Below are 24,556 nucleotides of genomic sequence, written 5' to 3'. Positions count from 1 at the left end.
CCTCTAGGATTAGTGTCCTTATGAGAAGAGGCACCACATAGCTTTCTCCTGGGCACACACGTCCTTTCTCTACAAACACAACAGGAAGAGATCCTGTGAGCACACAGCAAGATGACTCCTGCCTACAAGCCAAGAGAAGAGGCTCCCGAATGAAACCTACCTGCCAGCACCTTGATCTTAGACTTTCCAATCTTTAGAACTGTGTGAAATTAATTTCTGTTGTTTAAGCCACCCCGCCTGTGGTATTTTGTTATGGTAGCGGGAGCAGACTAAGACAGTAATTAAGAGGCCCAAATGCAACAGCCATAGTAGCACTTTTATACACATCCTTTCTTTAACTGTCTGACTTGTTAAAGATTTGGATTGGGGGAAAACGTTATTGAGACCTGGACACAATTGGCCAGGAGAGTTTCACACAGATCCTGAAATCACTCAGACCTGCTTCTATTCTAGAATCAGAGAAGGTCAGCAGGAGAAGGGCTTGAGCGACCCAAGCTTGTCAATTCAGGTTTTATTATGATTCTGGGGTTATAGGAAACTATGCCATACACCTGGCATATCCTTCTGGAAGACACTGGGAGTGAGGTAACAGATAGTTATCTAAAAAGCTTAAACATCTGTTTACACTAAATCATGATATATTAGGGTGCAATGCAAAATTCTTATACATTTTTAGAATGCTTCAAAGAAAGGCGTTATAGATAATGTTAACAACAGTAACAAATAGCTAAGACTTAAAATTACTGTGGGCTAGATAATGTGTTAAGGACTTTATGTGTATTTTCTTTCATCATCCTCATGAAAATAGGAAAGTCGTCTTATCATCATTACAGAAGCATTTCTAAAATAGCCCGCACTCTCATCACTATCACATTATTCTGCTTTGTATTCTTCATAGCACCTTCTTTTTTCTTTTTTTCCTTACTTATTTTCTATGCTCCCCCAACCCCCTCCTCGGGGCCTGAACCAGTGGCTGTCACGGAAAAGGGGCTCAATAAGCTTTTAGTCAAGGCCACACATCTGGTCAGTGTAGCAGATGGTAAGCACCAGGAGAGCAGGAGTTGGGGCTGTTTTCCGCTAAGCAGAGGCTGGCAGGGTGCCTGCTCAATACAGAAGGAAAAAAGAAAGGAAGGAGGAAGGGAGGAAAGAGGGAGCGAGGGGGAAAAGGTTGAATGAATGGAAATGTTCCCTTAAGAGCCTAGAGAGCATCTACCGCGAACCTCCCTCCTAGGAGGAACGAACTCAGTTCAAGGTCTAAGCCAGCAGTTTCCTCATTCCCAAAACCAGCGAGCAGCAGGGAATGGGGAAAAGAACAAAGCCTTTAAAAACGTCCAGAAGAAAGGGAGAAACGGTGAGAGAAAAGAAGCAGAAAGAAACGAATCCGGCGCTGTAAACAGATCTGAAAACGAGCTAAGCCGGGCCGGTTGCCATGACGACCCGAGGCCAGAACGGCTCCAGTCCATTGGCTGAGATGCCGGAGCCAATGGGAAGGCGCGGTGTTGGCGGGGTCTTAAGATGGCTGCCGGGCGGCCGGCTTCTGACGGGTGAGTACCGCGGATTGCGGGGCTGCTTCCCGGCCGCCCCGAGCTCCGATTTGACGGGTCCGGGAGGGCCGGGTGCGGGGAGCCAGCGAGCAGGTGTGGGCGGCCTCACAACCTCACGGCCGCGCCAGCAAAGCCCCCGGCCGGGCCGACGGGAGCGTTGGTGGGGCTGGCCTCCGCTTTGCTTGGAAGGGACGTAGCGCCTTCCCGAGCCTGTTGGTGGGAGAGGGGTTCTCCGTCCCACCCCGGCCAAAGTGAGAGGGTGAAGAGGCTTTCTATCGGGGAAACAGGCTCCTGTTTACAACTGCTGTAGCCCGGGGAAGAGCTGCAGTTAATGGGAGTGTCCGCGGGCTAGACGTCCTGCACCCGAATCTGCGGCGCTTAGTTCTGTGCCCGGGACGGGATTCTTCCCGTTTGGGGATCGGAGTGTGGCACTGCCCCGGCGAGCCTGCCGAGTTCCGGGCCCTGCAGCCCAGCAGGAAGAGGTGTACCTTTCTAGAGCCACCCTTTTGCAGTCTTGAACCTTGTAAGTATTCTCACAGCGGCATCCGACTTAAAATGAGCCTCGAAATGTTATTGGTTAACTGGAAATCTTTCCATGCAGGGTCTTGGGACGTGTTTTCCAGGCCTTGACGAAACAAATACCGTCTTTTATTGGAACATATGCATACGTACAACATCCTGCCAAATAAATGGTTTGGGTAATCAGACAGGGAACTTAAATTCGAAGTCAGGCCTCTGATTCAGTTGTACTTTATCTTTTTGAGAAAAGACAACATACTTCATGATTGGGACCTTTACATTAACGTTCATGAGACATGCTTAAAAGCATTTTAGTAAAGTGATTCCGAGTCATGGAAACGGATTATTGTGTAAATTATTTAACATGATGGTGGGTGGTGGTTTATGATTATTACACAAGTTAAGATTAAATTCAGATCGGACAAAATTCAGGTTTCTGTGATTATTCTAATTGAATACAAAATATGGGAAATAAGACAGCTTTGTATGGTGAAAATAGAATTGAAATTCTGGAATATTAGAGACGGGAGACATTTACCCATTAAACTGCTCAGATTGGGTTTTGGTTATAAGCAGTCGCCTGATCTTCCAGAAAATGTGACATTATTACCCAAACCTCTGAATGTGATTTTTATGTACACATTTTAGTATAGCATCTTACATAAGTTTCTGCTTTGAAAGAGTAAGACGGATTTTTTTCTTAAGCAAATTTTAACAAAATTACAGGCTAGAGTCATTCTTTAGACCCACTCTCAAATCTTTGTCTCCACGAATATATTACTACTTAAATTGCATCCTCTAAAAGTTTCTAAGTTGAAGCCCTAGAGTTCTGCTTTTGTAAAATAAGCATATCACAATGCCTTAGGCAAGTCAGTTACCTCACCTGTAAAAGGGGTTTAGATAGTAATTTCTAGTGGAAGGGTTGTTGTAGGGATTAATGGTAAAAGAATTTCTGTCACATTGTTTGTATGTGACATTGTTTATATGCCATACACATCGAGTTGCTTTGTTTTTCTTTCTGTTTCTGTTTCTTCCCTGTAAGTGGGGTCTCCTTTGCTTTCTCTAGAGCACCTTTCAGGTGTTTTGTTTTACATGCAGTCTTACTGAAAACTGGAAATCTTGGCCGTGGTGGCAGGGTTGAGGAGAGAAGCCTTATCCACTGGGGTATCAGGGTTTAATCAGTATTGCATCTGACTGGTATATCACATCTTTTGAGAATGGCTGAATAATTTCCACATTTAAAGGGTAATTTGGAATGATTTGCTTTAGAATAAAGGTATGGGGTGAGAGACATTTCAAAGAATTAGAGAATCATCTTTAAGAGCAGCCAAAACAGGAGTAAGCACCAGGCCTAACCTAGTACCAGTTGGTACCATAGTACAATTGGAAATGTATGAGTGACATGTATATACTATGAGTTCAAAGACAGTGTTTTCAAACATGAGCCCAGAGCAAGTCACAGAGCAGCCACTCCATATTGGCTGGTTTACAGTTGAGCTGCTGCTCACGTGGGCAGCTCCACTTTGCAGTCTTCTCGGTGAGTTATCTGTGTTTATCAGTGGCCATGGAGTTGCCCTTGTATATATTATGTATTTTTGCAGTCACAGGAGAATGGCACACCACTTTAAAGATGTTCAGGAACTGAGTTCAGAAACGTGTTATTTGAGTTTTGCCTTATTTTATGGATTTGGTTGTAGAATCCAATTTCTGAAATTTATTTTAGTTCTTCTTTTTTCTGTGGGCACGCACAAGAAATTATCGTACCAGCCAATGTCATACTGAAGACAGGTCCAAAATGTGATCAAAAAATGCTTGAGAGCTGATGGGGAAAGGCAACTTCAGGGCACCCGAGAGTGCTCCCCAGAGTGAAGCACGTTTGGGTGCCCGAAGCAGAGACACACCCTGTAGGGATGCTGAAGCAGTGTGCTCCCGTGGGAGAACTGTGCTTGTCAGAGAGGCACATGCCTTTCATTAGCAGCCACAACTGAAGTCTGGGCCGAGTGGTACTTGGCTGCTGATGGACAGACGCTTGCCATGAGTGTAGAGTGTCGGCTCCATGAGGTTAGATATTTTTGCCTGTCCTCATGTCTTAAAGAGTGCCTGGCACACAGTGGCCTTGCACAAGATGCTATGGACAGGGAAAAGAAACAGTGGTTTCAAACATAGAACCCCAGTTTTGCTAAGAATGCTGAATCTGAAATTTGTTACTGTCCTTAAGTTCTGAAATAGATAACGAGCCTAAAGGTATATAATGTGTCAGTGGCAAAGTCATGTTGGAGCTTATTATCATTCCCCCTCCATCTACTCCTCAGAACAGTAAAAATATTTTTACTGATGGCATAACATCTGTTTTTCAGTATTGGCATATTTCACATGGTGTCTTTTGTGCTAACAAAGTATCTAAAGGTTACCCATTCCAACTGTTAAAATCCTCAGACCAGGTTTAGGGGTGGATCCAGGTTTTATGGGGCTTGGAGCTTATATAATTTTGGGTCTCCTCTTTAAGAAAAGGAATGCAAATTCTAAATAGAAAATTAGGTATAATGCTTTGGAAAGACCTGTGCAAGAGGAGCCTTGACACTTAGGCTCCATTATCTTCCTGCCTTTGGTTTTATTCCTCCATTCAGAAAACCAGACACCAGAAACTTAATGTTAGACTGTGGAAATCAGGGAGGTAAATGAGTTGCATCAATTGCTAAGTGAATGCACCTCAACCTTAGAAACTTCAAAACTACCCTGTGAATGCTGCTACCCATAATAGAAATTATAAAAACATAATATGTGGCCATAGAAATACTAATAGCAAAAAGAGCTCAGCATCGATCAAGCCCCTAGAACCTCCTAAACATTGTGGTGAGTGTTTTCATAGCTTATCTCATTTAATTCTCAGAATAACCCTGTACACAATATGACTATCCTTGTATTACAGCAGAAAAAGCTGAGGGTCAGAGGTGGTAAAAATGATTTCCTCCCACTGCTAGTATATGGTGGGGTCAGGATTACAAGTGGAGCAGTGAGATGTCAGAGCCCTTCTTCTTAACAAGCCAAAAGAGTATTTTGGTGAGGTTGTTTCTGAGGGCTAACAACTGTGGAAGCTGGACCCAAAGTGCCAAAAATCAGATCTGATTCTTTGGACCTGGGAGGAGGTTCCTAAAGGTTATCTGGAATCCGTTATTCAGATTAATGCAAAATCCCGTGGCATCTTTGTCTCAGAGACAATGGTGGTAGTTTTCTCATTAGGTTAATCACAATAGGGGCCGGAAAACTCGGGAAAAACAGTTTCGATCCTTGCATTTTATTCCTTCAGGGTTGAAGCAGTACAATCAACTTCTCTTTTTTAGGCATCTTTTTGTTTTACAGATCTTATTTATTTATTTGACAGAGAGAGACAGAGAGAGAGGGAACACAAGCAGGGAGAGTGGGAGAGGGAGAAGCAGGCTTACCGCTGAGCAGGGAGCCCGATGCGGGGCTTGATCCCAGGACCCTGGGATCATGACTTGAACCGAAGGCAGCTGCTTAACCGACTGAGCCACCCAGGCGCCCCTTTTTAGGCATCTTTTGAATGAAGTGGTTTTGACTCAATATGTATGCCATGTGATTAATAGTGAAAATGTACTCAATTATCATAATTTTAGCAAATGATTATAACTCCAGTTTTTAAAAATAATTTTTGATAAACTTAACAGTAGTTAATATTCTTTCTACCAAGGGGCCATATAGCTAATGATAGATATTATTCTGAACTTTAACCTTAGTTTCCTAAACACAATATTGTTATTCAAAAAAGCTGTATGTTTTTGTTCAATTGTTAGGATTAACATTTAATACTCCATTTCTTATTATTTTAGCAAACGGTGTAAAATTTAAAACTAGGACATTCTTTTTACTGCCACGCTTTCCTCAAACTACTTGCACAGCCTAAAAATTTTCCTTTGAATAATTGTTTTCCTACTCCTTGGACAATAAGTCCCCTGAAAGTTCAATTCAATACCAGTGAAACATCTGACTCTCTTTTTTAATTGTGATAGCTTGAAATACAATATTATAAATCTTAAATTGTGTGAAATATATATTGTTAGGCTCTTAACATTCTTGAGCAATGAATGCTTTTACTGAATTTATTTTTTTTTTAGACAAAATTATCTGTATATTAGAGAATCCAGGTCCTATTTTTCTTTAAGTCATTCATCTGTAGGTATGTCTTATAACAGACTTGCTTAAACTACTTTGTACTTTTTGAAAAATTTTATATAAGCAAAGATTTTAATTCTTTTAATATGGAAGGTACATCCCATTTTAGATTAAAAGAAAAAAGTCTAGATGGACTGTTCCCAAACCATTGGGATAATTACTAGACTCTTGGGGTTTTAAATTTCTTTCCATGTCCACTTTATGTGTCTAAATTCATCTTTTTTTCCCTTTAGAAGAAAAGATGTGGAGTGGGCTGCTACCTCCTGGCCTAAATGAAAGCGATATTGAGTTGAATTCTGAAGATGAAGCCCCATTAGAGAACTCTGGATTTAACTTACAGGAAGATAAAGAAGATGGGGCCATTACAGAAACAGAGGTCTCAGATTTCCCAACTGATGGACCAAAGCCTGGAGTAGAGGCAAATGTAAATGCATATGAAGAATGCCCCTCTGGAATTCCCTTAACTATGTGGCATGTAGGTTTTCTCTGATGTGTCCTTATTAAAGCCTGTGCGTGTGTGTTTGTGCATGCTCCTGTGTCTGCCATGGTCAGAATGCCTGTTCTTGGGAGGTGATAGGGAAGATTGACTCAGAATCCTCTGGGTCTGTGGTCAGCCCATTGGGCACTCAGATGCTTGCTTTCATCTTTGTGTTGTTTTTTATAAAAAGAGGAAGAGAAACATTTGATAGGATTAGCTACTTTGCTTAACATAATACATTAATTTGATCTCTTTGTCGTCTGTATGAGTCACTGAATTTTACTCTCAGATAATCAGATTGACTTATGTCGAAATAAATGAAGGTAAAAACTCAGGTCGTGAAAGAGTCTTAGAAAATAGAGTATCTCAAGAAGAACTGAACTACTTTTGTTAAATTTGTATTTTTATAAATGCTAGAATATATTTTTATTACTTAACATGTTATTTTTTGAATGTATGCTTTGCTTCAAAATATATTTACTACTTTCTCTCTCTCTCTCTTTTTTTTTTTTACTTTTATATAGAAATTTCAAGAATTGCATAAAAAACATTCTGAACAGAAAACCTCAACTTCAGGATTCAGAGGGAAAAAAAGAAAACGCTCCAGGAAAGGTGTTTTGTTTTAATTCAAGTTGTCAATAGTGCTGATGTTAAATTGTGACTAATTGAGCTCAACAGTTTTTAATAAGCATTAATTTTGAAATAACAAATGAATACTCAGGTATTGACACTTTGTGAATTCTTTTCAGGTAAATTGAAGAATGAAGAAGATTCTCATAGGTAGGTGGAATTTAAAATATTTGTTCTAGACAATATTGTAAAACTTGTACCAATAGTTGAACTACTTATCTCTGAAACATAAGAACTAGTTTTTGTGATTTGTAATTGTAATAACCAATTAAAAACACTAAAAATAAGTTATCGTCTGTCTTGCAGTGAACAGACCTCAAGTGAAACCCAGTGGAAGGAGCTTACTCAGTATTTTGGAATCAATGATAGGTTTGACCCCCCTGTTAAAAAGAAAAAAATTGACAAGGTAAGATCTTTTTTTATCGCATCTTATATTAGCCAGTAGAAAATGTTTGTAATTAGCCTTACCTAAGGTATTCTCCTCATTAATTAATTCAGTGAAAAAGTTGAAATGTCTACTGTATGTGAAACAAGATGCTAGGTAAACAAGTAAATATATAGTTACAAATCATTAAAAAAATGGCATTAAGGAAATGAACAGGATGTTGTGAAGAAATTAAAATGGAGGCCTCACTTTAGTTTAGGTGGTCAGGGAGGGTCTTTCTTGGAAGATGCCACTTCAGTGAGACCTGAAGGATGGGAAGGAACCATCTATATACAGAATGCTCGTGTAGAGGTACTAACCTGGGTAAAGGTCCTGGGGAAAATGAGTTATCGTGGGACATTTGAGTAACTGTAAGAATGTCAGCCTGGCTGGAATGGAGTCAACAAGGAGGAGAGTGGGCCAGGATAGGATCAGAGAGGCAGGCAGCCAGGGACCAAGCTATGAAGGACCTGAAGTGGCAGAATAAGGAATTGGGTTTTAGTTACAATGTAATTGAGAGTCATTCAAGGGTTTTAAGTTAAGGGAATGATATGATCGAAGTTATGTTTATAAAGATTGCTCTTGTGTGGAGAATGGGCGAAAAAACAGCAGCAAAAGTAGACAAGAAGAGAACAGTTAAGAGACTCTTCTAGGTGCAAGAGGTGGTGACTTGAACAAGAATGATGCTGCTGAAGATGGAGAAAAGTGGATGGATTTGGGGTCTATTGTAGGAGGAGAATGGACAGTATTTGCCTCTGATGCTTTGTGAAGTGATGGAGAGGATTTGGGGAATGAGGAGGGGAAGAGAACCATTCCAGGTTTTACCTTCAGCAGTGGTGTGAATAGTGATGCTAGGTACAAAGATGGGAAGGCTGGGGGGGTGGTGGGGGAGAAGATTTAGAGTGGGCCTGTCCAAAGTTCATTTGGGGCATGCGTGATATCAGTGGGCAGGAGTAGAGAGATGGTTGGTAAAATGAGGCAGGAACCCAGAGGAGAATCTGAGCTGGAGATGTCATCAGTCTATAGATGATGTGAATATTTAGTAGAGTCTTGAATGAATGAGTAACTTACATATTAACATCACGGAGTGTAGACTCCAGGAGCATGAAAATTAAGCACTGAGTGGTAGGGCTAGAGGCTCAGGAACCTGCCTGGTTGAAGCCCAGGTATATTGTATCCTGCCTGTGTAGACAGATTCCTCCTTCAGGGATCATTTCTATAGACTGCTGTGTGTACATAGAGACCATTCTGATTAATCAATATTTCTTGTGAAACAAACCTCAGATATTAAACCCATCATTGGGTGTTATTGTGTCTTCGAGGGCATGTGCATTAAGGAACTGACAGAGTAGAATTTTGCATGTGAACCTTTTGATTCCAGTTTTGCTAAGAATTGTTGTCATTTAGTTCTTAGAGCACTGGGGAATTGGAACCAGCACCACTTTCTTTTCTTTTCTTTTTTTTTTTAAACATTTATTTATTTGAGAGAGAGCACGTATGTGCCTGGGGGGAGGGGCAGAGGGAGAGAGAGAATCTCAAGCAGATTCCCCACTGAGTGAGGAGCCTGATATGGGGCTCGATCCCAGGACCCTGAGATCATGACCTGAGCCAAAATCAAGAGTTGGACCCTTAACCGACTGAGCCACCCAGGTGCCCCAACCAGGATCACTTTCTGCCATGCTAATTGCTGCTACTGAGCAATCTCTGTTTTACAAATGTTCAACAGGTGCGGAAATGCTTACATTCTTACAAAAAAAGATCCCTGGTAGAGTTGAAACTAAAACCCAGGCTTTATGACACCACGCTCTGTTCTCTAGCTTCACTGCACAAGGGCCGGTCAGCACTTTAAAATGCAGTTGCTGTGCTCTTGACCCCTGTGATTCTGGTGGGCTGGCAGGAGGGATCTTGTGAGAAGGGTGCTCTGGACTGCAAAAGCCTGTTCTAACGCATGAAGGGGAGTGGGCTGGTCTCTGGCCAACCTGCTGTAGAGTCCCCACTGCTGGTTACATTGTTTTGAGGGAAGGAATGGCTAAATATCGGTTCTTATAGGAAATTTTTTTTAAGTTTTACTCATGAATTAGGTGGTCTTTGATCTTCCATTATTTATAGTATTTGTTATGTTTTCTCAGAACTGTTGACTTCAGAATGTCTAAACTGTTTCTTGGTGAAGTTGTTAACCATTCCAAAAAGTAAAAAAATTTGAACGATTTTTTACAATCTCTGAATTAGAATTTTATTTTTACCCTACGTATATGAAATTGTACCTTCTTGATACTGGCCAGATATGGCTAATTCTTATTCATTGTCTAAAATTTGAGATTTGTATGGAGTAACCTTAATAAAGGTTAGAATGACGTGTGAAATCTTTTAAACAACTCAGTTTTATGAACTAGTGTTCTGTTTCACATAATACATTAGATGGACTCTAGGAAAAGAAATTTAAGTCAAACATTTTAGAAACAAGATTTCTGTTTAAGGGAAGTCCTCTCTAAATCCTTTTGTGATCACTCAATCTATTTTATGAGTTTGGATTTTCTTAACAGTAGACATTGCTCTGTACGAATGACAGCTGACTAAGAAAGTTATGGCATTTTTCTAAACAAGGAAACTGGTGCTGGCCAGGCTTGCCTCTGCCCAGGATTTTGCCAGCACTTACTATTCTATAAATAAATGCAAGCATAAAAGGAAAAGAAGTGTTTAGTGAGGCCAGATTATGTCATATTCTCTTGGTAGTTCAGCATGAGTGCGCGCCCACAGATTTGCACTTCTCCTTTGGTTTGGGATCACTGTCTCCCTGTTTTACATGCGCCCCTCTTGCTGTCATGCTAAAATCTACTGTGAATCCAACAGAGTAAATAGACATTAAAGAATGTCTACGTTGGAGGCACCAAGATAAAAGCTAAGAATAAATGTAAGTCAAGCCGATAGTAGCTACTGCTCAAGAAATCCAGAGAGGATCATGAAAATCTGTGATGCGATTTGGACAGAATTCACATGGATTTCTAGTCCATTATTTTATTTCTCTGGAGCAGAGGCTCATCTGTTACCATATCTGAGAGAGCCCTTTTATTCTGTATTCTCTCAGTCCTCAAGAATGGTAAAACAAAACTTCTTAATCTGTGTCTGTTGTGTAGTACCCCCCACCCCCATGTTTTCTTTCCTTTTTTCTTTGCTTGCTTCCTTCCTTCCTTCCTTCTTTTTTTGGAACACTGCCAAGCTAAAACTTGCTCAACCAAGGATGTATATTTACAACACTGCTGTCACCTGCTTTCCTGACAATGCAGAGAGGATTTTTTTTTTTTAAATATAATTTTCTTAATATCCAAAGCTGTTTTAAAGTGTTCTTTGTGTTAATTACAGCTATAATAGTATTTCTGTAGTTCTGGGATTTATTAATAATTCTGTAATCACAACATAATTATTTTGAATCTTTGTAGGAATTTCTTTAGAACAAATTTTACTCATTAATTTCATTACAAATATCTCAAGTATTCTTTAGTTGAATCAGCTTGATTAGTCAGCAGTCATTATTGAAGTAGTTTTATATATACTTAATGTATACTTTTTGGCCTGAAAAACTAGAGTTAAGTTTTAATAGTTTTAAGAGTAATTGCACAATGTCTTTGATAATTTTTTTAGTTGTTTATGAGAAGAAACTTTAATTGTATAGTGTAGCTTTTTTCAAATTTATTTTTTTTAGTAGAATGCTTTTTCCAACCAAAATCTTACTTGGAACTCCAATACACAGATGAGATAAAAGACTGCCTGGGTAGGGGGTAGGGGGTGGTGGGGGAGGGATGTAGGGTAGTGGTCTGGAGGGGGCAGAAGTGGTGGTGGTGGAGGGGAGGGTTGGAGTGGTACCATGACTTCCCCTGGTATCAATTACATAATTACAAAGCATTATCTTTTGATCCCCAGGTGGTGATTCAAATAATTTAAGTAGGGGCGCCTGGGTGGCTCAGTCATTAAGCGGCTGCCTTCAGCTCAGGTCATGATCCCAGGGTCCTGGGATCGAGCCCCACTCGAGCTCTCTGCTCAGCGGGAAGCCTGCTTCTCCCTCTCCCACTCCCCCTGCTTGTGTTCCCTCTCTCGCTGTCTCTCTGTCAAATAAATAAATAAAATCTTTTAAAAAAACAAAAAAAACCCCAAATAATTTAAGTAGGTATGATTTATACATAAAGGTAACACCGCTAATTCTTAGTTCTTTATTTTACCCCCTTCTTTATGGAGAGATTGCCTAATTCTTTTTCCCTTAAATATTAGGTTTAATTAGTCACAGCAAACTTCAGTGGATAGTTCATTTGTATTAAGCTTTAAAAATAGAATATATTATCCAAATATTTAGTAGCAAAATTTCTATAGAAATATATTGTTCAGTTTGACTGAGGAGCTTTAATCACATGTTAAAAGAGATTTTGCATATGCACATGTGGATGATTGGTCCTTCATGTGAAACCTCATACCCATACATTTCTTTGAGATTTGTCTCCTTGACCCGTCTGCAGCGAAACTGTTAATTAGAGGTTATTTATGGCCTCGTGGGAACCTGTTAGATACTGGCCTTGGATGTTTTTCCACCTATGGCCAAAGTGCCATCTCTAAATTTGTTTGACTGTATTGAGGTGTATATATCTTAAGCTAAATTCTGATTCCTGACAAAAAGCACACCGAGGCCCTGCAGAGTATCATAGTCCCACTTCTGTGCTATGAGAGACATCAGAGATAATTCCAGTAAAGGTACTCTTGGGTTCAACTTAAGATTTTTTAGAAGACTTAAGTAATCAGACCTTACTTCATGAGACTACTTACTGACTCAAAGTTGAATTCTTGCATCTTATTTATGCTTGGGGCTGAGGCCTTGATGAGTTATGATGAGGCCTGTAGCCATATGGAGCTAGGCCTTCTTTTGGTTTTAATGGTATCCTGATATTTAGATAAAATAATATGAACAGTTTATTTATCAAATGATGCTATATTCTAAAGTTTTGCTCAGTATTTTACATATATTTTCTTTGACCCCTACCATAAACTTGCAGAGGATGTAGTATTACTCTCTTTTTGCAGGTGAGGTAACTATAACCTGTAGAGGTTTAGGAATCACCAAGTTTCTTGGCCAGTAAGTAGAGGAGCTGGAATTTGAACCCCTGGGTCTGACCTCATCAGCCATGTTCTTTGTAAACCGTTATTAACTTATGGTCTTAAGATGATGGAAATGTTTTACCTTAAGATTTTTTTTTTTCTTTTTTAGTAATGTTAGCATTTTGAGTGTATTTGCAATGTTAATATCTTAAAGAAGCAGAAAGTTTGGGTGTGCATATGGAACCAGAAATTTTTCAGAGCCAAAAGGAACTGTTATATTTTACTTAAATAAATTGTCCAAAAAAAAAAAAAAAAGAAAGAAAGAAAAAGGGGAAAAGGGAGAGAAAAAAGAAACAGTTCTATCTGGTGAAATTTTGTTGAATTAAAAAAAAATTTTAGAAGAGCTGAAAACAAAGTTGAATATGTAAGTAGAATTTTATATCTAGGAGAGAATTTTGGTTATCAGGCCTGTCGTCTCATTTCCTTGAAGGAAACTGAGGCTTTGCTCTTCCTTTAAGGAAATCTCATTTGCTGGGAGCTGTGACCACCTCTCCTGACTTCTGTTCCAGTGCTCTTTCTACTCTGTTGTGCCAGTGCTCTGAATGGCTGGGGGAATGGGAGTTGGTTGATGGTGAAGAGATAGATTTGTAGTTTTAGCTGACTTTTTTTTTTTTTTTAAGATTTTATTTATTTATTTGACAAAGAGAGGGAGAGCACAAGCAGGTGGAGCGTCAGGCAGACGGAGAGGGAGATTCAGGCTCCCCGCTGAGGAAGGAGCCCAGTGTAGGGCTCGATCCCAGGACCTTGGGATCATGACCTGAGCCAAAGGCAGCCGCTTAACTGACTGAGCCACCCAGGTGCCCCTAGCTGACTTCTTTTTAAGTGAAAATTACACTTATAAGCTTAGCAGTTCATATAAGTTTCTAGAAGAGGGGAATATTTTTGTTTTCTACCTTTGGGACATTAACTATAAACGGTGGCTCCATGATAACCAAAGGTAGGTTCGCAAGTTGATGCATCATAATGACCTGATAAGCAGACCACTGGTTTATTTAGGGTAGTGGTGGTAAAAATAGAGTGGATTCCTTTTTACTCATCTATGATACTCTAGGTCCTGGAGTGAAGTAGTACAGCACCCAGGTCTAACTAATCTTAGGAAACCTACATAATTGGAGGGAAACATATAGAGCTGTTAATGTGGAATCAGCTGGCAGGCCCAAGAATGGATGCCATTAGTGACCAGGTTGCTGAAATGAAAGGTTGGGACAGATTAAGTCTGGGTTGATGTAACTGGCTCCCCCAGAATTGGTGGTTCAGGGAAAATTGAAGTTTGCTGTTAGTATTTTATTTTCATATGTGTTTGAGGAGATACCTAATATTCTGTGCCGAAGGAGAGCCCATTTATTATCATTTCTTAACTAAAATACTTTATTTCTATTGTAAAAACAAATAATAAAGTTCTAGAGACAAGGACTGTGTGTGCTAAGCTCTGGGAGTCCAAGATGGAGAAGATACTCTCCATGCCCTCAAAGAAATGCATATTCCAGTGGTGGGAAAGATTTATACATCAAGAAGTACAAGAAAATGCAGCTCTTGTTTAATCATAGGGGTACTATTACCCCAATATTACTGTTGTGGAATTCTCTTGGGAACTTGTCAAAGCAGTGGTTAGGTAATGAATGTTCCTCATTTGGGTGGGACCCTTTCAGTATTAATGCAACCATGGATTACTGCACTGTGACCGTTAACTCAATAACAGAGGCTGACTGAGCGCCTCCTGTGTGAGAAGACAGGGCTAGGTGCTGGGACACACCAAGCCAGTGACATACAGGTCTGCCCTTGGTGAGCCTGGAACCCAGGAGGTGAGACAGACCAACAGGTGCTGAAGAGAGTCATGGAGTGCAGTGACAGCACAGCATGGGGAGAGCAGTGTAGAAGGCACTTCGGTACTGGGCATGGGGCAGAATGAAGCAGGGTCAGTGGGTGTATACTGGTGAGTGAACCTGCAGAGGTAGAGAAGGTAACATTTGACATGGGATGTACAAGGATGGTTAAGATTTTTTCCAGTAGAAACACATCAGATGCACAGGGGACAATAAGAGAATGGTAAATGTGACCAGAGATTGGGAAGTACAGCACTGCCCAAGATGGGGCTGAGAAAGCATTGTGGGAACCTATTGTGAAGGGATTTGGGTGCGATTCAAAAGGAATAAAGAAATGATCATGTTTTCAAGCTGGCTAATGACATGGTATCTCTACTTCAGAAAGATAGAAGACTAGTTTGGAGAAGGTTATCATCTTCCAAACAGGAGATGATGAGGCCTTGAAGAAGCCCAGAAAGGAGACATGAGACACCCTACAAAAAGAGTTAAAATAAGAACAAAGGATTGGAGGCATTGAAGACCACTCAGGATTCTGTCTGGGGTGACTAAGTGGGTGGTCAGCTCTGAAGGGGAAGCAGGGCAGGAAGTGATGAGCTTATTTTTAGGCACAAGAAGTTGGAGACCCTACCTTTGCAAGGCTTCAGTATGAAGATAACTAGCAAGTAGCTGGAGATAGAGATGTTGGTATAGTTGAGAGGTCAGATGTTTCGAATTAGAGATCTATAAAGCAGCTTATAAGAGGTAATTGAAGCCCTAGGACTGAGTACATTACTGAGAAGAAGGAAGAGTGAGATGTGAAATTGGTAGAAACAAGTGCTTGGGAATAGCCAAAACAAGGTAAGATGTGGGAGGAAGTTGAAGGTATCGCTTAGATCAGTGGTTCTCAAACTTCCGGCCTGGTTAGCATCAGCGGATTGCTGGCTCTCGACCCCAGTTTCTGATTCAGAGCATGTGTATTTCTCACAAGTTTTCAGGTAGTGCTCATGCTGCTGGTCCAGACTTAAACTTTGAGAACTCCTGGCTTAGAGTTTGAAAAGGTTAATCATGGGCGGCAGGCCAGAGAGGGAGGCTAGGAGAATCCAGGAAGGGACTGAAGGACTCTGAGAATAAATACAGTGGTGCCAGGGCAGGGTTACAAATGAAGACAGCGCAGGTTCACTGGCTATGAAACTTGGGATAAGTCAAAGGACAGAATCTTGAGTTCAGAGAGAATTCCAGATTTTAAAAAGCTTCGGAACTAGAGCTTTCAGGTAATGTCTATTGCATGGCCCAGAGCAAGCCTTTTCAAAGTATTGGTCTTCCAAGAGATACAGAGCTTGTATCTGAATATAGCTCAGTGTACTACTTCCTGATTTGAGAAAGTCTTGTTGTCCTTCTCCCCTTAAAAAAAAAAAAAGTCAAAGTTGTGTATAGTCATGTAGCTGGGTATAGTCACATAGTTGATTTGCATTCTGGCACAAACTCAGTTCATAGACTGGCTCCGTTCACAGACCTGAACAGGTGCACAGACCACACTTGGAGTGTCACTGGCCTAGAGTATGGACTCTGGGGTGGGGTATTAGTTAGAGGTCCCTGAGGATGAAGGATGTTGGAAAAGTGAGTCCAGGATGTTTTTTGGACGGTGAGAAGAGTTCTTCAGAAATACAAAAAAGAATTTCTTTTTTTTTTTTTTAAGATTTTATTTATTTATTTGAGAGAGAGTGAGGAAGAGAGAAAGCACAAACTGGGGGAGAGGCAGTGGGAAAGGGAGAAGCAGATTCCCTGCTGAGTGGGGAGCCTGACGTGGGGCTCGATCCCAGGACCCCGGGATCATGACCTGAACCAAAGGCAGACGCTTAACTGACTGAGCCACCTGGGCGCCCCCAAAAAAGAATTTCTGGACACTGATTGGTGATCACAGGACCAGAATGGGAAGAGGACAGGAGAGCCACATGGCCTAGGATCAGAGACTAAGGCCTACTGAATGATGGTCTCAAGCTACAGTTGGGAGCAAGGATGATAAGTGTGTCATCCTATCAAGTCCTTAGGTGGGGTGAGGGATTGTGAGAAGGGATGATCTTCACTCAGCAGGGACACTAGTGATAACCTTACTGGTCTGTGTTCTGTAATCTTTTTGAGCAGATTATGTGTGGGCATTTTTTCTTTTCAAATTTTTATTTAAATTCTAGTTAGTTAACATGTAGTATAATATTGATTTCAGGAGTAGAATTTAGTGATTGATCACTTACATATAACATCCAGTGCTCATCATAACAAGTGCCTTCCTCCTTAAGACCCATCACCCATTTAGCCTGTCCCCTACCCACCTCCCTCCATCAACCCTCAGCTTGTTCTCTATCATTAAGAGTCTTTTATGGTTTGTTTCCCTCTTTGTTTCACACCCCCCGTCCAATCCCATATGTTCATCTGTTTTGTTGTTGTTGTTTCTAAGTTTTATTTACTTGAGAGAGAGGGTGTGAGTGAGCAGGGGGTGTTGGGAGAGAATCCCAAGCAGATTCCCCACCCAGTGAGGAGCCTGACATGGGGCTCGATCTTAAGACCTCAAGATCATGACTTGAGCCAAAATCCAGAGTTGGATGCTCAACTCACTGTATCACCCAGGTGCTCCTCATGTGTTTTCTTAAATTCCACATATGAATGAAATCATATGGTATTTGTCTTTCTTTGACTTATAATACACTGTGGCTCCATCCACATCATTGCAAATGGCAAGATTTCATTCTTTTTGATGGCTGACTAGTATTCCGTGTGTGTGTGTGTGTGTGTGTGTGTGTGTGTGTGTAAATAGGCATTTTTAAGCCTTGTTTCCACAGAGGCTGCTCAAGAACAAAATTTCTCGTGGTTAATGGGTATAATCAAGCAGTGCACTGACAGGCAGAGGCATTCTTGGGGTCCCTTTTACTAGATGAGGGAGAAATTGGGAACTGAAAACACGGAGGACACACTGGCTAAGCCATTGTTAGGGCAAAATTTTCTTGTGAGAAGCATACATTAGACCATTTAAATATTTTTTTATTTTCTGTGGTAACTATTTCCACAAGCTAACCTCAATTATTTAAGTCTAAGCGTCTTTCCATAAATGTATGATGAATCCTACCTCATCTGTTTGGTAATCGCATGAAAATTTTAATTATGATTTCCTGAAGCATCTTCACCTAGTAAATAAAAACATTTCCATAGGAAAATAAAATTTGTTCTCTTATGTAACATTCTTCCCCTATTTAATATCCAACTTAATACCCATCGTCAAAGACTAGAGGGGCTGTTGAAGGAGGGCCACAAGCTACAGGAAGGGGCAGTAGAGAAAGGAGGCAGAGAAAAACGGTGGTTGAGAGCACAGGCTCTGGGCAAACCCAGATTCCTGTGATGGCATTACCACTTCCAGACTCTGACCTTGGCCACGTTAGTGAGTCTGAGGCCTTGGTTTCCTCATGTTCAAAAACAGGATAACAGTATTTTGTGAGGTTAGGATAAATGAGCTTTCTTATAGTAGTAAGTTAGGGTCTACTACATAATAAGCATGCCATCATTTTAACTGTTGTTATCATTAATATTATATTGTTATTAAGGGAAAGCCTAGTCCTTGAAGTCCTAAAAGTCTGTATTGGCATCTCCTTTATCTTAGTTCAAGAAGTTATCTGACCTTGAATAAGCCATTTGGTATCTCTGTGTGGCCTTCTCATCAGTAAATTGGAGTGGTACCAACTACCACAGGGGTCATCGTGAAAAATAAATGATTTACGTATATAACGTGTTCGGTGTAGACCTGTGACATAGTCTTTGCCAGCAAATGTTTGCCTTTTTTTCCTGCTTTTAAGCTTTAGGTTTCTTTGCTTTCTAGTCAGGCCTTGAAAAGAGCATAGACCAGGCTGTGGAAGAGTGGAACATTGAGAAGGCTGAGGAGCTCAGTAACCAGCTCGCTACTCGAGAGGTGAGTCACCTGTAGTGTTTCCAAGGTTTCTAAAATGAATGTACGTTCTTTTTGTGACCGTGAGTTAAGTTTGGTATTCAGATATTCAATCTTAGCTTTATTGTTTGTTTGTTTTTTAAGTAGGCTCCATGCCCAGTGTGGAGCCCAGTGTGGGGCTTGAACCTCACCACCCTGAGATCAAGACCTGAGCTGAGATCAAGAGTCGGATGCTTAACCGACTGAGCCACCCAGGCGCCCCTCAAATATTAGCTCTTAGATTTTCCTTTCTGCCCATTTTCTTCCCTCTCGTGCTGCCATTTATTTTGAAGTGCTGGGTTTTATTTTTGTCTTTAATGTTTTTAAATTATTCTGGTCTAAAACTTATGGTGGAAATAATCCATGATTGATATTCAACCCTAGATTTCACCTAGTTCAGAGAGTTTTTTTGCCAGTTATGATTAAAAGACTAGCTTTCTTTTTCTATTTGCATCTTTAATTCGGTTTAACTCTCCCTGAAGGCAGCTGTGTGTTCTAATGTCACACCTCAAGGTTTTCCTTGCCCTCGCTTCCCCAAATGCTTTCTTACTGCATATTCTAAACTTTTCCCTCAGCCCTAAATAATGTTCAGCTTTTTAAAACTTACAGTCTACAATATAAAACTAATAGATACATTGAATATTCTTTTTCCAAGTACACAGGGCTTTCAGAAGATTCTGACTTGCACCTTTTGGGGGGGGGGGGGCGGATATTTCTCCCATTGCTGCTGGGTGTCACTAGGCAAAGTCACACGTAGAATAAAGAGCTCATATCGGCATTGTTGTGTTGTTGTTCTTGTGTTTTGTGATTCTTTTTTGTCCGTTTTAGGGAACAAGTTCTACCATAGCTTTCTTAGTGTATCCCTATGTTCTTCACCTTACTCTTAAACTAGACTCCCTGGGGTTTAATTACATGGAGACACCGTCGGTCGTCTGTGCGAACAGCTGGCCACGTGCCCTGTTCTTTCTTACTCACCTGCAGGTGAGCTTGTGTTTTAAACTGAGACTCGTGACGAACTTAACTATTTCAGTATATTCTTCTGTGGAAGCACCATTTTGCTCTTCATCTACCGATGACAAAAAAAATCCACTATTGATTGCTGTTTGTTGGTTTGTTTCCTATTTTTGGGTGCTGTCCATAAGTATCTTGGGAGGTGTATGTTTTTATGTAGGGAAATAAACAAGTCCAGAAGTGAGGCTTCGGGATTCAGAAGTTATCTTTTTTCCCACAAGCCTTTAAGTTCAGTTGTCACAGTAAATACTTCTGTTTGTAACGTGTCTGTGTATGTGTACTTATTTATTAAATGGCTAATCTACAGGAAATTATGAAGCTTGGAGCTTAAGTTTGGGACTTAGGCAAGAAGCAGCACAAACGGCAGTTTCAAAAAGTGACATTAAAAAACAATTAATGTTTACTTTTTTCTTGTAAGATTCATTCTTCCCTTCCCGGCTTATGATGTTTCTTGTGCTTTAAGTTTGACATTTGCTCTCTTTCATCTTTAAAGTAGCCATATTTTGATTTTATTGATTATAATATATAATTGGATATAATAGCATTTTATCACTCTGTTTTCAAATAGAATGATTTAGGTGTTACATTTTTTTAAAGATTTATTTGGTGAGAAAGAGAGCACATGTGCGCATCGGTGCGAAAGCATGGCACGGGGGGGGGGCGGGGGGGGAGGGAGAGGGAGAGAGAATCTGAAGCAGATTTTGCAGAGTCCCACGTGGGGCTTGATCTCATGACCTTAAGATCATGACCTGAGTCAAAACCAGGTTGGACACTTGATGACTGCGCTGCCCAGGCACCCCTACTACATTTTAATAAAATGAACTTGATGGTATGTTGAACGGCGCCACAGCCTCTCTAGGATTTAAGTGTCGGTTGGCAGTTGTTATAGTGGCTTCTTCAGCTTGGTATTTACCTGGCACTTATCTCTACAAATCAGCTTTGTGTTAAAGACCATCTTTAAAATTCTCTTCAGCAGTAGAGCACTTAATGTTTGTTGGTACTATTTTGGTACCTGGAACTTACTTTTCCATGGAACTGTTGTGAGAGGCAGTGGCTAAGTTTCTTGGGTGACCTCCAGGTGTACGCAGTACAGCAAGTTATGTCAGTGTATCTCATCTTCAAATTTTGGGGAGTTGACCCTGAAATGTCAGAGAAGGGTGGGGAGGGACGTGCTTTGGAGCTGGAAGAGAGTCCATTGAGTAAAGTAAATATGGCTGCAAGGATGGGGAGGGGTGGGCACATAGGACATACGATGGAGGTAGTGGCTGAAGGGGTAAGTGGGCTTTCAGAATCTGAAAGGTGCATAGGGCAGCAACACCAGTCATGAGTTTTGGTCACATCTGAATAGGCAGGTGTGGAAGCTTTTGGCAGCTTTCTCTGAATATCCACCTCATTTGGATCAGAAGCAAAACTTTCTGGAGAACCGGTCCTTAAATGTACCACTTAGGTCCATGTTGTGCCACATATTTGAGCAGGTGTCTCTTGAATCCCTTTAAAAATTGTGGGTATTTGTGACTGTTTGCTCTCCAGTAAATGTTGTACCATTAGCATGTGGCTGATCTCTGAGATGAGTGTATAGTCCAGGAGAGCTAAGGATAGAAGCATAATAAAACCAGCAGGGCCTTAGGCTTAGGCTTCCTGATTGTTTTCAGTAACACTGTAGACTTCTTTGTCTTTACTTCTCCCTCAAGGATCATGGGACTCCACAAAGTGATGTCCCCATGTCATTATTTGTCCATTCTTCCTTTTGGAAGACCTGAGAGTTGTGTATTTTGTAATCTCTGCCAAATAACAAGGTGACTGTGATTCAGCCAGAGGCTCCAGGTCAGTAAGTTTTCTCAGACGTTGGTTTGGTAACAAGAAAGAATAACGCAAGGCTTAGTCTGCAGCATTAAAATGTGGGCTCCACATGACCCATCCATGGCTGGCTGTTTTTCCTTTTGTCTTTTTCTGTTGATTAGCACCCCCATCTGAGGCAAGGGGAATTCAGAGAGAAGCATTTACTTTACTGCAGACTCTGTGTGTTTTCTAGGTAAAGTTAGTAATGCTGAAATTTTAAGAGTTGCATACATTTGATTTAAAAAGAAAGTTTTATTTTGAAATAATTTTAGACTTTCAGAAAGTTGCAAAGATTTTGTTTACCTTCACCTAGGTGCCCAAGATGTTAACATTTAACATTTACTTTGCCATTCATTCTAATTTATATACCTCATTTGGAGTTGCCAAATGTCTCACTGATTTCCTTTAAAGCAGAAAGAAGAGTTTCTTTTTCCAGGTCTAGGACATTGCATTTTGTTGTCAAGTCTCTTTATTCTTCTTTAATCTGAAAAGTTCCTCAGTCTGTCTTTTTCTCAGCACGTTAGCATTTTTGAGGAGTAAAGGCTAGTTATTTTGTAGGATGTCCTTCAGTTTTGGTTTGTCTGCTATTTCCTCATGCATTTTTGGCAGGAATATCACAAAAATGATGCTGTGTCCTTCTCAATGCAAGATATCAGGAGGCACATGATTTCTGTTTTTCCCATTTATTAATGATGTTACTTTTGAGTTTTTGGTTTAAGGCAGTGTCCCCAGGTTTCTCCACACTATTATAATGTTACTGTTTTCCCGTATGTAATTAATAAGTATCTCATGGAGAGATGGGAGATAATTTGAGACTATGTAAATATTCTCTCTGTCATTATACTTTACCCACTAGTTTTAGCATCCACTGCTGATTCTTTTACTGTTTGGGACAGTTCTTATTGTGGTGGTTGCCAAACTAGATTTTTAAAATATTATTTAATTGTACTTTTCATCTTTACCTGGCAAACCAGACCTAAAATTTGTCTTAAATGAGATATTGGATTATATAATCTTTTATGTATATGTTAAATCTTGCAGTAAAACCTGGACAGTTGAGAATTGGATATAGTTTTTTTAAATGATGCACTGGGAGGGGATGGGGTCACCGTGGCCTTGTGCTCACCAGCAGTTGCATGTAATTCCCTCCTTACCTGCTTCATCAGGAATCACTCGTGAGCTTTCCTTCCTCTGCCATTGGAAGCTGCGTGTCAGAATGTATAGAAGTAGCTCCTTACCAGCCTCAGAGATGTGTGTTTTCTTTGAGGATATTAGGTTTCTTTTTTTATGTTTTGTTATACTGCTGTTGTAGAAATGTGAATTGCATGGCACTGACTAGGTGTTTTCCATTTTAAAGAGTGTTATTTCCTATTACCTTTATGATGAATGAGATTGCTTCAGAAATAAAGGATATTTTCATCACTTGCAAGGATAGTAAACATTTTTCTCAAGTGTTTTTTTTTTTTTACTTCCGTACAAATATAATGCCTGATTGTAGTAAAATAAATTAAACTTATTTAGTGTGGGGTTAAAGAATTCTGATTAAAAGAGAAAATAAAATGTATTCTATCCTTTTCCTTGTATAAATGGCAAAACATCCGGAAAGTGTTTGCTGTTCAGACACAGACTTTGGAAAGATACTGATGCCGTGTTCATTAAACACCCGTGAAGAATAACTAAAGTAATCAAGATGGAATTCTTGAATAAATAGTTTAGTTTGAGATTTAATTTTTCGTATTTATCCCCTTGGTGCCAATCACCATGGATATGAGAGATGAGATTTTGAGAAGTAAGTAATTGTGAGTTTGGGGCAGAAACCCTTTATGAATTAACTGTATATGTGCATGGTAGGTGTCCTTTTGGAAATCAGGTATATTGGTTTTTAATCAGTTCTGTTTTCTTTTTTCAAGAAGCAGTGACTGGGACCTGCTGATAAAGCCTCTGCTCAGAGGCACAGATCCCAGAGTTCTTAAAGCCTTTTCCAACCATAATAAGTGAAACTAATTTTTGATGTTTAACATTTATAAGCCTGTGAAACCAATAGGGCAGCATCAGTATTGAAAAAAATGAAGCCAAAAGTAGAACCATGCCTGCGAATGAGCCTTGAAAATAGTTCCTCAAAAAACAAAAACAAAAACAGTGGTATGCTGTTTGTCCATGCACTATCATTGTGGCATAGCAAATACATATTTTTCCAGAGCCACATTCCCTTAAATTAACGATCACATCAAGGATATATATTTTCTGGTTTGAGGGAACAGATCAAATTCATATGTTTGAAGCCTAGATTCTGCTAACATCTTTGGTTTTTGCCATGTAGTAATGTAGTCGCCTTGGGACTGTCCCTCCTGTTGATTAAATACTTCTTTGTCATTAACAATCTTGGAGGAGAGATAGCGGGAAAATATACTTGGGTTTGTGTCATATTGATGAAACTGTTCTAATTAAAAAAAAAAAAAGTTGTTTTTGAAAAAAATATATCAGTTTTACATACACACAAAGTATCTGAGCATATTTGTGGCTTGTTAACCTAAGGCCTGAATTGGAAGTACATTCCATTCATTGATAGTGATCCTTAAAAATTCCATCCTTTGGTACTGGTCTTTTCTGACACATTATCGTTTTTATAATCCAGATTATACCAATTAATAGAAGTCAGCAGAAGCATGTTTTAAAATTAAGTGCTAAAAGCCTAAATTTAATTAAGTAGGCAACACTTAGGTTGAATGTCACATTTTGGAAAGAGAATTTTTCTCTAGGCATCTTCACGTTAGTCCGCTGTAGATAAATGAAACCCCCTTGGTTTGGCAGCAGTGAGTTTCTACAACATGGAATGAATCACATCTACATTAACTAGATATATTGCTCAGGTTGATTTCAGTTCTAACTGTACAGTGTCAGAGTAGAAATGAATGGGAAAGAGAGGTTGCCTGTGAATTTTGTTTGAACTTTGTATAGCTAAAAGCCCTTAAAGATGATTTTTTCTGTAAATGACTCTAGTAGGATGGTCTT

At 40.0% G+C, this 24,556-nt stretch overlaps 1 protein-coding gene across 3 annotated transcripts in view; it reads left to right on the top strand.

Annotated features, from left to right (window-relative positions):
* Nucleotides 1–1,447: 1,447 nt before the first annotated feature.
* Nucleotides 1,448–24,556, top strand: part of FAM204A (family with sequence similarity 204 member A) — a 32,102-nt gene continuing 8,993 nt past the window's right edge. Inside the window, exons 1-6 of one of the 3 annotated variants that reach the window (XM_032423274.1) lie at nt 1,448–1,544; nt 6,488–6,729; nt 7,257–7,344; nt 7,482–7,512; nt 7,669–7,768; nt 18,590–18,679. In XM_032423274.1, coding sequence (XP_032279165.1) covers nt 1,472–1,544; nt 6,488–6,729; nt 7,257–7,344; nt 7,482–7,512; nt 7,669–7,768; nt 18,590–18,679 — 624 coding nt within the window. In that variant the 5' untranslated portion in view covers nt 1,448–1,471. The other 2 variants (XM_032423272.1, XM_032423273.1) reach the window with 2 other exon arrangements.

This window comes from Phoca vitulina, unplaced genomic scaffold (assembly GCF_004348235.1).
Source record: "Phoca vitulina isolate PV1807 unplaced genomic scaffold, GSC_HSeal_1.0 scaffold28, whole genome shotgun sequence".
NCBI classification, from domain to species: Eukaryota; Metazoa; Chordata; class Mammalia; order Carnivora; family Phocidae; genus Phoca; species Phoca vitulina.
This window is presented reverse-complemented; position numbering and strand designations above follow the sequence as displayed.